The sequence below is a fragment of the Chiloscyllium plagiosum genome, unplaced genomic scaffold (genome assembly GCF_037043375.1).
Source record: "Chiloscyllium plagiosum isolate Xiang-an unplaced genomic scaffold, Cpla_swu_hap1 HiC_scaffold_9, whole genome shotgun sequence".
Classification (NCBI taxonomy): Eukaryota; Metazoa; Chordata; class Chondrichthyes; order Orectolobiformes; family Hemiscylliidae; genus Chiloscyllium; species Chiloscyllium plagiosum.
The window spans coordinates 27,220,929-27,234,703 of NW_028270147.1; the positions used below are offsets into that span (position 1 = coordinate 27,220,929).

The 13,775-nt window shown below is 43.2% G+C and overlaps 1 protein-coding gene across 5 annotated transcripts in view; it reads left to right on the forward strand.

Annotated features, from left to right (window-relative positions):
* The window catches only part of palmdb (palmdelphin b), a 112,337-nt gene that overhangs the window by 65,541 nt on the left and 33,021 nt on the right, over positions 1-13,775 (forward strand). For all 5 annotated transcript variants that reach the window (XM_087990493.1, XM_087990494.1, XM_087990492.1 and 2 more), the window contains one exon: positions 7,081-7,211. In XM_087990493.1, coding sequence (XP_087846619.1) covers positions 7,081-7,211 — 131 coding nt within the window. The remainder of the gene's footprint in view (positions 1-7,080; positions 7,212-13,775) is intronic.

Consider the following 13,775-nt stretch of genomic DNA (forward strand, 5'->3'; position numbering starts at 1 on the left):
ATGGGAAGGCATGGCAAGACAGAGATACTGTGAGCATCCAAATGAGTGAGCACTAAAAGGGTAAGCCAAGAGTCCCAGAGATACATCCTGTGCTTGAGCATGAGATGATTTGATGTCTCTTTGTGCAAAGTAACACAGCAGATCATTGCAAGGTATAGCGTCAGTGAGTTCCAAAGAGCAGTGAAGAAGTGACCTGTCCTGCGAAGTGGTCCAAGATTGCACATGTTGGTGAAATAAGGTTTGTGTTTGGCTTATGGAGAGTGGAGACATGCACTGCCCAAACAGCATGCTATGAGATGTTGGGGGGTGGTGGCTAATTATGGAGATGCAGAGAACACATTGGCGAGCTGCAGCAGCCAGGCAACCACTCCGAATTTCAAGTTGGAATTATTTTATTTCCCTCAGTATTCCACACTGATTGTGAACTGCGATGAAATAGAAACATTGAAACACAGAAAATAGCTACAGGAGTAAGCCATTCGAGCCTGCACCACCATTCAGTATGATCATGGCTGATCATGCAATCTCAGTATCCCATTCTCACGTTCTCTCCAGACCCTCTATTCCTTTTAGTCGCAAGGGCCATGTCCAGCCCCCTCTTGAATATATTTTTTAAAAGTGAGCCAGCCCCAACAGGTTCCTGTGGGAGAGAATTCCACCAATTCACAACTGAGTGAAGAAATTCTTCTTCATCTTAGTCCTGAATGGCTTACCCTTTACTCTTAGACTATGACCCCTAGGTCTGGATTTCCCCAACATTGGGAACATTCTTCCCATATTCAGCCTATCCAATCCCAACAAGATTTCATATTCTTCAATGAGATTCTCCCTCTCATTCTTCTAAATTCCAGTGACTACAAGCCCAGTCAATCCAGTCTTTCCTCATATGTCAGTCCTGCCATCTCAGGAATCAGTCTGGTGAACCTTCGCTGGACTCCCTCAACAGTAAGAATGTCCTTCCTCAGACTAGGGGACCAAAACTGTGCACATTACTCAAGGTGTGGACTCACCAAGGCCCTGTCTAACTGCAGCAAGCCATTCTTACTCCAATACTCAAAACAAATAGAAAGCAGGCCACACCACCAGTGCTTCATTCAGAGGCTCATTGAAGAGGTTACCTAGTATGGTGACGAAATGCCTGAAAACGAACCTTCCAGCTCAGCGATCAAACCTATAGCCAGAACTCAAAATCTCTCACGCTGAAGGCCAGTATGCCATTAGCTTTCCTCACCACCTGCTGCACCTACATGCCAACCTTCAGCAACTGTTCCAACATGACACCCAGGTCTGGTTGCACCTCACCCTTTTCCTAAACTGCTACCATCTAGATAAATGAGATGAGATTAGCTAATAAGAAAATGTTAGTGCTGCCAGTAGCATTTCACCACTTAGTAGTGAGATTCTCATCTCGCCATTGAGTCCGAACCGTATTTTAAAAGGAATACGACATCAAGAATCTCATTTTTCCATTCTTGCTGCATTCTCCCAAATCCTTTGCCATTACCCATATCGCCCAAGGGCTGGGAAGATTCTGCCTATAGCTTCTATAAAATATCTGTACCAGTTTATAAATAGTAAGCAGATAGTAAAAGGTGGAGTGGATTCTTTTGGAGCCAAAGTAGATGATAATATGCTCAGAGAAGTAGAAAGTAAGGACTGCAGATGCTGGAGATCAGAGCTGAAAATGTGTTGCTGGAAATGCGCAGCAGGTCAGGCAGCATCCAGGGAACAGGAGAATCGGCACCTTACCCTGCAACCGCAGGAGGTGCAAGACTTGCGCCCACTCCTCCCCCCTCACCTCCCTCCAAGGCCCTAAACGAAATTTCCATATCCGCCACAGATTCACCTGCACCTCCACACACATCATCTATTGCATCCTCTGCACCCGATGTGGCCTCCTCTATATTGGGGAGACAGACCGGCCTACTTGCGGAGCGTTTCAGAGAACACCTCTGGGACACCCGGATCAACCAACCCAACCACCCTGTGGCTCAACACTTCAACTCCTCCTCCCATTCCACCAAGGATATGCAGGTCTTTGGACTCCTCCATCGCCAGACCACAACAACACGATGGTTGGAGGAAGAGCGCCTCATCTTCCGCCTAGGAACCCTCCAACCACAAGGGATGAACTCGGATTTCACCAGTTTCCTCATTTCCCCCCCCCCCCATCTTGTCTCAGTCAAATCCATCGAATTCAGCACCGCCTTCCTAACCCGCAATCTTCTTCCTAACCTCTCCGCCCCCACCCCAGTCTGACCTATCACCCTCACCTTGACCTCTTTCCACCTATCACATTTCCGCGCCCCTCCCCCAAGTCCCTCCTCCCTACCTTTTATCTTAGCCTGCTGGACAAACTTTCCTCATTCCTGAAGAAGGGCTTATGCCCGAAACGTCGATTCTCCTGTTCCCTGGATGCTGCCTGACCTGCTGCGCATTTCCAGCAACACATTTTCAGCTCAGAGAAGTAGAGCAAGGCCTTAATACGTAATGAGTTTTTTTTTGTATCAGTGTCTAATAAAAAAGATGAACTGAATAACTGGAACTAGTGTGAAAATTAAAAGGGAGCTATGCTTCAGGTAGATAAGTGACTTGGCCTGGACTGTGTGCACCCCAGGTTGCTAAAGGATGTATCAGTGAAGATAACCAAAGGGCTTACCTTAATATTTCAACCCTCCCTACATATGGGCAAGGTGACAAAGCACTGGTTAATGCAAATGTGGCAACTTTACTCAAGAACGCCTGCAAGGACAGTCCAGCAACTACTGTCCAATTAGTTTAGCATGGGTAGGATTGGGGAAGGGGGTAAGGTTTTGAATCCTTAGTCAAGGAAGAAAAACTACATGCATTTGGAGAAGAAAAACTGAAAAAACTGAGGATTCAGGAAATCAGAAACAAAAATAGAAATTGCTGGAAAATCTCATCCGGTCTGGCAGCATCTGTGGAGAGAGATCAGAGTTAATGTTTCAGGTCCAGTGACCCTTCATCAGAACCTTCAGGTGATGTTTTGTTGCATTTGGAGAGGTTTGAGATAATTAGGGACAGCCAATACAGATTTGTGAAAGGCAGGTCATGTTTGAGTTATCTAATTGAACTTTTTGATTAACTACTAGAAAAAGGTGGGGGTGGCAATAAATGTGGTGGATGTTACCTATGGATTTTAAGGAGATGTTTGACAAGTTGTCATATAAAAGACACTTGCACAATAAGATAACCAGTTTGCAATTGGATTTAAAAGGCATTTTCTTAGTGACAGAAAGGGGCAAGTCACGGCAAACGGTTACCGTATACACTTGAGCAATATCGATCTCACAAAAAAATCAGCCACCCATTTTTGGCCAAATAACCTGGAATTCTCCACATATTTTGTGTAAAAGTTGACCCTATTTCTTCACATAATGTTAATGTTAATGAGTCAGTATGCCGGTTGTCACGTCCCGCTCCAGCCTTCCATTATGCCAGTAGTTCCGCTCCACTCCTGGTCTTCCAGTCCGCTGGCTGTTGAGTTCCAAGCCGCATTTTCAGAATTACCATAATTCTTTTTTTCTTTCTTCATTCCATTAGAGATCAGTTGGGCTTCTGCTAATGATATGGTATGAATTTTGATGAGCATGAATTTCAGCCCCTCAAAAATAGTATCCATGTAATAGTCGACCCCATAAATTTAACTTTATAAAGTAGTCAAAAAGATGCAACTATTACTCGAGTATACACGGTATTTTTTCAGACCGGAGGGTAGTGGACATTGATCTTCCCAAATATCAGTGTTACAATCACCGCTTTCTTTTTGCTATGTATAAATAACAGGTGATCTAGATGCTGAATATCTATTGCATCTTGCTCAAGAGTTTAAAACTGGTGATGAGCATGTGAGTGGTGGATCAGCTGCTTTCTTTGCAACCTCCCTGATTGGCTACACCAAAGGTTGAAGTTCTTTATACTTAGCTGACATTTATACATTACTTTACAGAAAAGATGGCTATTCTGTTGAAACAAGGAGCCACTCACCAAAGTTTACTTGAGTTGAAAAGAACACACACGCTTATACACTCTCACTCTCTCTCTCTCTCCCCTCCCCTTTTGGGTGTTCCTGAGATATAAGGGTTTACTGCAGCCATTGCTCCGGATGCAGTCTCCTCTACATTGAGGAGACAGGACGCCTACTCACAGAGCGCTTCAGAGAACACCTCGGGACACCCGTACCCAATCAACCCCACTGCCCCATGGCCAAACATTTCAGCTCCCCCTCCCCCTCTGCCAAGAACATGCAGGTCCTGGGCCTCCTCCATCGCCACTCCCTTACTACCCAACGCCTGGAGGAAGGACGCCTCACCTTCCGCCTCAGGTCCCTCCAACCCCGTAGCATCAATGTGGATTTCACCAGTTTCCTCATTTCTCCTCCCCCACACCTTAGCCCGATTCCAACCTTCCAGCTCAGCACCATTCTCATGATCTGTCCCATCTGTCTATCTTCCTTCGCACCTATCCACTCCACTTTCCCCCTGACATATCACCTTTAACCCCAGCTCCATCCACCTATTGCACTCTCAGCTACTTTCCCCCCAGCCCCACCCCCCTTCCATTTATCTCTCCACCCCCTGAGGCTCCCAGCCTCATTCCTGATGAAGGGCTTTTGCCTGAAACGTTGATTTTTCTGCTCCTCAGATGCTGCCTGACCTGTTGTGCTTTTCCAGCACCACACTCTTGACTCTAATATTTTCACCTTTGTAAGGATTTAACCTGAGACCACAGTTAGTTGGTTAATTTCTGGGATCATCAGCAGTGTTGTTGTGGAATCATCTCAAGTTCTAAGTGGCCTCATCACCAACTTTGTTTCTTGCAACATGGATAGAGAGAAACTTTCTCAGCCTGTTTCAGAACAGCTGTCAAAAATCCATCTCTGCTGTCAAAAGCAGTTCCTTGAAATACGATTTGGCTGCACATTCTGCGTGTTGGAGTTTTATTGTTTTACAAGCTTCAAAATAGATTCATAGAGTCATAGATTTATACAATTCAGAAAAGACCCTTCGGCCCATCAAGTCTGCACTGACATAACTACCACTAATGGCACGCTAATCCAAATTTCCTGTACTTGCACCATATCCTTGGAAGTTATGATATTTGAAGTACTCATTCAAATATTTTTAAAAGTTTGCAAGGCTTCCAGCCTTCATTACCTTCTCAGGCAATGCATTTCAGATTCCTACCGCTCACTAAGTGAAAATGTTTTTCCCAAATCTCCTTCTTGCCCTTTATCATAAAACCATGTCTTCACATGATTGACCCCTCAACCTTGGGGATCACTGCTATTTACTCCGTCTGTATCCCTCATAATCTTATACACCTCAATCATGTCGCCATTCAGTCTTCGCTGTTTTAAAGCAAACAGTAAAAACCTACCTAGTCTCTCCTTTTAACTCAATTGCTCCATCCCAGGTAACATCCTGGTAAACCTATTCTGTACTCGGTCGTGTTATCACATCCTTCCTGTAGTAAGGTGACCAGAACTGCACTCCAGTTATGGCCTAACCAATGTTCTGAACAGCTCAAACATTACCTACTTTCTCTTATAATCTATGCCACGACTGATGAAAGCAAGTATATCATATGCCTTCTTAACTACCCTATTCACACGCTCTGCCGACTTCAGAGATCTGCAAATAATTACCCAAAGATCCCTCTGTTCCTCTAAGTTACCCAATCTCCTGCCGTTCATTAAATATTCCCTCATTTTGTTTCTTCTTCCAAAGTGCATCACCAGGGTTAGACACCATCTGCCACTGCACTGCCCATCTGACCAACCCATCTATAACCTGTAATCTACAACTAACTTATTCACTGCTTACCACTCTACCAATCTTGCAGGTGATGTTTTCATTTCCAATGTGTGAAGATTCTCATAATGGTACAAACTAGATCAGAGGCCACTCCATGCCTCCTGGAAAGGCAGCTGGGGAGGATGTTGTCTGACCCACTGTGATCTCCAGCATTTGTTGTTTCCAGTATAACACCCACCCCATTCCAGCCCACAAATGCCATCACTCTCTGTCCCCTCTGTGAGGCCACTCCACCCAACCCCAGCCCTTACTGTTTGCTCACCATACCTCCTGACCTTCCCCTCTCTGAGGCTGAATGTACTGCCTTTGGCAAAGGACTCAGCTTCATACCCTTACGCCCCCACCTTAATGAATTTTGGCTTGTCATGATGTTGAACTGTTTTCCTGCCGTTTCCATCATCGTACTCACCTCTTCAGGCAGGAATCCTGCACCCCACACAACCCCACTGCACCCCACCCCTCCATTTCACTGATCCCTTCACTCACCTCGAATATTCACCCTCCACTTGGACCCTTTTCCTGGCTTCTCGCATGCCCTTGATGTCTTCATTCAAAACTGCTGAGGTAACATGGGCCACCTCAATTTCTCTGTCCCTCTCACCCACTCTAATCTGTCCCCTTTTGAATTTGCCGTACTTTGTTCTCTCCAGTCCTATCCTAACATTGTTATCAAACTGGCCAACAAAGGTGGTGCTCTTGTAGTCTGGTGCACTGATCTTTACCTTGTGGAGGCTCAACGACAACTCCCGGACACTTCTTCCTACCGCCCCCTAGACCACGAGCCCACATCTGAACATGAAGCCATTGTTGACAGGATAACACCAACCTCAATACCTCTGGACATCTTGCTCCCCACTGCCTCCAACCTTATCATTTCCCAAACCCGGACAGTCCAGTTCTTCTTCCTTCCCAAAGTCCACACACCAGCCTGCCCTGTTAGGCCCATCATATCAGCCATTTCCTGCCCCACCAAGCTCATTTCCTCCCAACTTGACTCCATCTGCTCTGCACCCTTCAGACTCTGCCCATCGACAACCACAAAGACGAGGGATCTGCCTGTACTGCTCGCAAAACAAAGCTTTTCACTGTACTCAGGTGCATGTGACAACAATCAATTAAATCAAATCATCACCTCTAAGCTCCTTTTTCTGATGAAGTAGGAGGTTGATAAAAATTACCAGATGTTGTGATGAAGTGCTGTGTTAATGGAAAACATGTCCTAATGTAGTGCTATTTCAAACAGTCAAAGAGTTTGCGAGAAAGATGGCTCTTGGAGGGAGTAACCACCATCTATCCTCAAGAAGAAGAGGCAATGAAGAAGCAGCACCAAGAAGATCAGCTTCAATCAAAGAAACTGGAACAAAATATTTTCAGGTAAACCCAAGAAAAAGTTGTCATGCTATTACAATCAGTGAAATAATATTTCAGAGCATTGTCTGCAGTTAAGGAGTGGACATTCTAAATGAAGCCATAACCAGGACAGAATGGTACAATTTTCATCAAAATTGCCTGTTGGAAAACTTGACGGGCTTTACACCTCAATTAATTTTACTCTCCACTTAACCTTTCGAAATAATATTGGCAAGACTGGAAATCTAGCACTCAACATGATCCTAGAGTCCCAAGATCAGTGAGTTCCCTTTGTATGAAGTATATATTAAGCTCAATTATCTTAATTTATTTTATGTTATAGTTTCCCATATCTAGAAACATAGACTCCATAAAAAGGCTCCAGTCAATATAACTGCTTAGGGGCTAGTGGACGAGTGACAATGTCACTGTTCAGAGCCCCAGGCTGATGATCTTGAGACATAATTCAAACATTACCACAGCAAGTAGTGGAATCAGAATTCAATAAAAACCTGGAATTGTTAGACAATATGTAATTTAGTGGCAACTATATAACCATTGTCAATTATCATAAAACATCATTTGGTTCACTAATATTATTCAGTAGGCCTGATCAGAATGTGGATGACTCTTAACTGCCCTCTGAAATGAGCTATATATGGAATATAGTGGGGCTTTCCTGATACATCTGGACTTCCATATCTAACTGCACGTGTGGAGACATGGCATTAGCTGTCACCATTGTAAGACTGAACACTACAAGCTCCACCATCACTACTACAACCAAGTCCAGGCTGCTAATCTATTTAAACAACTGTTGTCTGGCATCTTACACTTGCATCATCTCTCCCAATCAGTAGATGTATCACTTTTTCTGGAAATGTGACCCTCACAACGCCTGGAAGTCTTATGTTATTTCACTTGTCCATACATGTCTAAAGGAAGCAGGGATCATTCATACACAGCTGCTGCAGTCAATTGTTTGAATTCTTTTACTGTTCAGATACAGAAAGCTGAAAAGAAAGTTACTTGTTCTTGCTATTGTAGTAACATTAAGTCATAGCATTGCTATCAATATGGAATGGCATCATTGGATGCCTGACAATTATCAAAGCTAGCCTGGGAGCTGAATGAAAAAAAGTGAATGAAGCCTCTTTGAGAGATGAGTAGAAGATCAGTGTGATATTTTGGTTGTTCTTTGGATAAATTTAGCCTGTGCATGCTTGGAAAACATTTTTGAAAGTTGAAATTCCACAATGTCACATATAAAAGACAGTATAAGTGCTTCAAACAATTGGCTTCCTGTGATAAATGAAAGTTCCTTCTCCTTTTATTCTGTAATATTTTTAAGAATAGTCCATTTTAAGTTTAAAATGATTAATGTGGAAGATATGTCAGTTATTATATCTATATTTAAACTCATTGTCAAGGGTATGAGAGGGAGCGGCAATGAGAGCGATTACCCAAGGACTGCAGAGTAACAGCCTCATTGAAAGATCCATTTCATTTATATGTTTGTAATGGGTGAACAAAACCCAATGTTAGTTTCAAAGAAGTGAGTACATGCGACAAAAATAGAATTTGCTGGAAAAGTTCCTTCCTCAGAACTAGTTCTCTCAACCCAAAATGTTAACTCTGATTTCTCTCCACAGATGCTGCCAGACCTGCTGAGCTTTTCCATGCAATTTCCATTTTTGTTTCTGATTTACAGCATCCACAGTGCTTCGGTTTTTATTGTGTACATGCTGTAACTAGTGCATACATTGCAGACACTTACATTTTCACACATCTCCTTCCTAATACATAGTTAATCCCATTTGTCCTATTTGCAATTTTTCTTCTCAAAAGTTTCATAAATGCCCCTGTCAGGAAATATTGCCCCCTTGATCAGAGGCTAGACATTTTATGTACTGTAATTTGCTAGGGCTGCTGTCTCATTAGAGAGAGAGATGACTGGTGGTGAAATACGACTGAAGCCACCATACCTCAGGCGAGGGAAACGATGGAGAAGGAGAGTCCTTCATGGTAACTTCAGCTGGTGTTCAATCCCATGTTGTTGGCATTACACTGCTCTGTAATTGGCTTCATCCAGCCAACTGAGCTAAACTGACCACCCCCCACCCCCAGTACTCGAGAAAAGTAGAGGAAACAGAGGTAGACAGAAAACCAATTAGACATGCTGCAGAAAAAGAATCAAAACAGAAAGTGAAAGGGAGAGTATCTTAGAGTACAAATAATTCAAAAATTGTAGCAGCAGTGAACAGAGAAGAGAAAGTGAAGAATCTGTGGAATAAACTTTGATGTTAGAGGGTAACAACAAATGAACTTACTGATCTTTCTTTTCAGTGAAGGTTCATTAATCAGCACCAGTAGCCAGGGCAGGGGAGAGAGGGTTTTCTGAATATATGGGAGCCAAGGGTTCAAAAGTAGTGGTCTCTTTTATGGCATCTAACTCCTCCTCACCTCACAGACGTTGTTTTTAATCTCTGAAGGTCTCCAGTTCTGATTCGATAGATATTGAATAGCTGATAGTTAAAATATACATATTTTGTAATCTTTCCCAAAATGTATTTTAAAATGCTCACAGCACACCTAAGCCAGTGGAATGTTGCTCTGACCCAGTTTATGTGAGAGCTGATGGGGTGCACAAACTTTGATTTTAATTCTTGTACTGCCTGGTTTCAACCAAGAGATGGAGCTGAAATCATACTATAATCTGCAAAGTAATTAGATTTCTATTTCCACAATGCTCATTGACTTGGTATTCATATAGTAGGGCTGCAAAAATATAAGGTGAATTTTCAGGAGTCCCACACAGAATTCTTCACACACAGCAGCGAGTCAGGAAACAAATATGGCCTAGGGAAATGTACATCAGCTTTTGCTCTATTAAAATTCTTGCTTGTTGCTCCATTGATTTGAACTTGATTCAGAAAGCAGATTGCCACTCACTCATTACTCTGTGTGTTGATGCTAATGACAGAATTGATTTTGCAGCATTACAAGGCATCAAGTAAAATTATAAGAGGCATGGACAGGGTATTCAGAAAGAGGCTTTTCCCCTTGATGGAAGGATCAATGACTGGGAGCGTAAATTTATGATAAGGGCAGCAGGTTTAGAGGGGATGTGAAGAGAAAATCCTTTTCACCCACAAGATGGTGGGAACCTGAAACTCCCTGCCACTGTAGGGGTGGGAGAGGCAGAAACCACCATACATTTAAGAAGTATCTAGATGTGGACTTGTGATGCCAAGGCATACAAGCTTATGGGCCAGGTGCTAGAAAATGGGAATAAAATAGCAAGGTGATTGTTTTCGACTTGTATCGATATGGGCTAAAGGGCTTTTTCCTGTTCTGTAAGTCATTATGACTCAATGATAGCACTGAAACTGGTGATGTGGCTGAACTGGTTTTCAGAAGCTGGCTAAATATCTACTATGACTGATTCTACTATCCCTCTATTCTTTTTTATCTCATGTATACAATCAAGTTTCCTTTTAAGGTATCAATGTTACATCATCACCTGTCTTTAACTGAATTCTTTGTCAACTCTATTTAATCTATTAGTGAACATCTTACAATTGTGTCCTTTTGATTTGGACTGGCTCACAAATGAAATAATTTCTCCACCATATTGATCATCGTCATCATTTTTAGGACAGCTCTTTGTCTTCTCCTTTCCAGTGAGAATAGCAAGAATAAACCTTTCACTCAGAGACAACCTCCTCAACATCTCTGCCCCTTCAGTACTTTAAATGTTTCAATGTAATTGTACTAAACTTTAATAATAGAGGCCCATTATACACAACATCTCTTTATAGGACAGCCTTGTCAGCTCAGAAAACAATCTGCTGAGCCTTAGTTGAAATGCACTCCAAGGCACATGTACCCTTCGACAGGGAGGAAATGAAAAATAGTCACATTACTAAGTGTTGTCTTCCACAGGTACCTATTGCAGCAAAATGTCCTTACTACTGTATTAGGAGGAATATTTTCATGCAAAGAATCGTCTTCTGAACAAGGTGATAGAAGTGCAAACCTAACTCCAACTCCCAGCAGTTATGGGTAATATCATTTGCCTTCTGAATTGCTTGCTGGATGTGTAATTTGTTTAGGTTTACTCAAATCCCTCTGCATTCCAACATTGTCTCTGTTTCTGGCCTTTTTAGAAAAACTTTTGATTTTTCATTCTTCCTATTAAAGTGGATGTTTTGCATTTAATATTACTTCAGGCATCTTCTCTGCAAATCAGGTGACCGGTCCATACTCCTTGTCAAGAGTGTGGTGCTGGAAAAGCACAGCAGGTCAGGCATGCTTTGAGGAGCAGGAGAATTGATGTTTTGGGCAGGAACCCTTCATCAGGAATGAGGCTTGTCAGGCGAGGGGGTGGAGAGATAAATGAGAGGGGCGTGGGGCTGTGGGGGGGAGGGGGGAAGGTAGCTGAGAGTGTGATAGGTAGATAGAGTTGGGGGTAATGGTGATAGGTTGGAGAAGAGAGTGAAGCAGATAGGTGGGAAGGAAGATGAACAGGTAGGACAGATCATGAGGATGGAGCAAGTAGGTGCTTCAGAGAACATCTCCGGAACTCCCTCACCAATCAACCACACCACCCCATGACTGAACATTTCAACTCACCGTCCCACTCTGCCAAGGACATGCAGGTCCTGGGCCACATTCTAACCACCCGACGCCTCATCTTCCACCTTGGGACCCTCCAACCCCACGGCATCAATGCTGACTTCACCAGTTTCCTCATTTCCCCTCCCCACCTTATCCCAGTTCTAACCTTCCAACTCGACACCGCCTTCATGACCTGTCCTACCTGTCCATCTCCCTTTCCCTGCTATCTGCTTCACCCTCCTCTCTGTCCTATTACTTTCACTTATCACACTCTCAGCTACCTTCCCCCCCAACACCCCCCCACCTCATTTATTTCTCCACCCCATCGGCTCACAAACCTCATTCCTGATTAAGAGCTCTTGTCCGAACCATTGATCCTCCTGCTCCTCAGATGCTGCCTGACCTGCCACTATGGGTCACTAGTGAGCTTTATACATTCTACAGAGTTGCCATCCAAAAGCAGTTAAACGCCAAGAGTTTGAAATGCAGTAACTCTGTAGTTAAACAATAATGCAATCATTGAATAAATATATTTGACTTAATGTTCACGTCATAAAATGTGTACATAAACTACTGAAAACTGGTTTCATTCCTTTTTATATTTCTATGTTTGATGTACTTAACATAGAACATAGAACATAGAAGAATACAGCGCAGTACAGGCCCTTCGGCCCTCGATGTTGCGCCGATCCAAGCCCACCTAACCTACACTAGCCCACTATCCTCCATATGCCTATCCAATGCCCGCTTAAATGCCCATAATGAGGGAGAGTCCACCACTGCTACTGGCAGGGCATTCCATGAACTCACGACTCGCTGAGTAAAGAACCTACCCCTAACATCTGTCCTATACCTACCCCCCCTTAATTTAAAGCTATGCCCCCTTGTAATAGCTGACTCCATACGAGGAAAAAGATTCTCACTGTCGACCCTATCTAAACCCCTAATCATCTTATACACCTCTATCAAGTCACCCCTAAACCTTCTTTTCTCCAATGAAAACAACCCCAAGTGCCTCAGTCTTTCCTCATACAATCTTTCTACCATACCAGGCAACATCCTGGTAAACCTCCTCTGCACCCGTTCCAGTGCCTCCACATCCTTCCTATAGTATGGCGACCAAAACTGCACACAATACTCCAGATGTGGCCGCACCAGAGTCTTATACAACTGCAACATGAAACCACCTTTGTAAAATTTAACGTACCTTGGAAGTTCAATCACTAGTTCAACCACCGTCCACATTTTGGGGGCTATAATTGACCAAAAACTGAACTAGACTAGCCAGTAGTTGAGATTGTTGGAAGTCAATTATCTCAGTTCCACAACATCTCTGTAGGTGGGACACAGTGTGGTATCATTGGCCAAATTATCTTCAACTGCTTCATCAATGACCTACCCTCTATCATGGGATCAGAAATGAGGATGTTTGCCAATGATTACACAACATTAGCAGCATTCGTGGCTCCTCAGAAACTGCAGCAGTCCATGTCCATACATAGCAAGACTTGGATAATATTCAGTTTTGGGTTGAAAAGTGACAAGTAACATTCACACCTTACAAATCAGGCAATGACCAGCACGACCAAGTGAGAATCTAATCATCACCTTTCACCATTCAATGGCATTTCTATATATGGACCTGAGCTGCTTCAGTATCTGAGGATATGCGATCTATGCTGAATGCTGTGCAATCATGTGACCTTATGATGCAGGGATAAGATTTTGTGCAATAATGTAAAATAAATTATAGTGAATTTGCAGCTGATTTTAACTTTCTCCTGACTTATTTCCAGCTGCTATATTATCCATTTTCACTTTTGAAGTCCATAATGAGCCTCTAATGTCGGATTAGTATAAAGCAGACCGAGTAGGGCATGTCAGGATCACTTCCTTGAAGGACATAGTGAGCTATTGGGTGTTTCCTACAGTCCAGCAGATTTCACGGTTGCTTACCAGTGCTAGGCC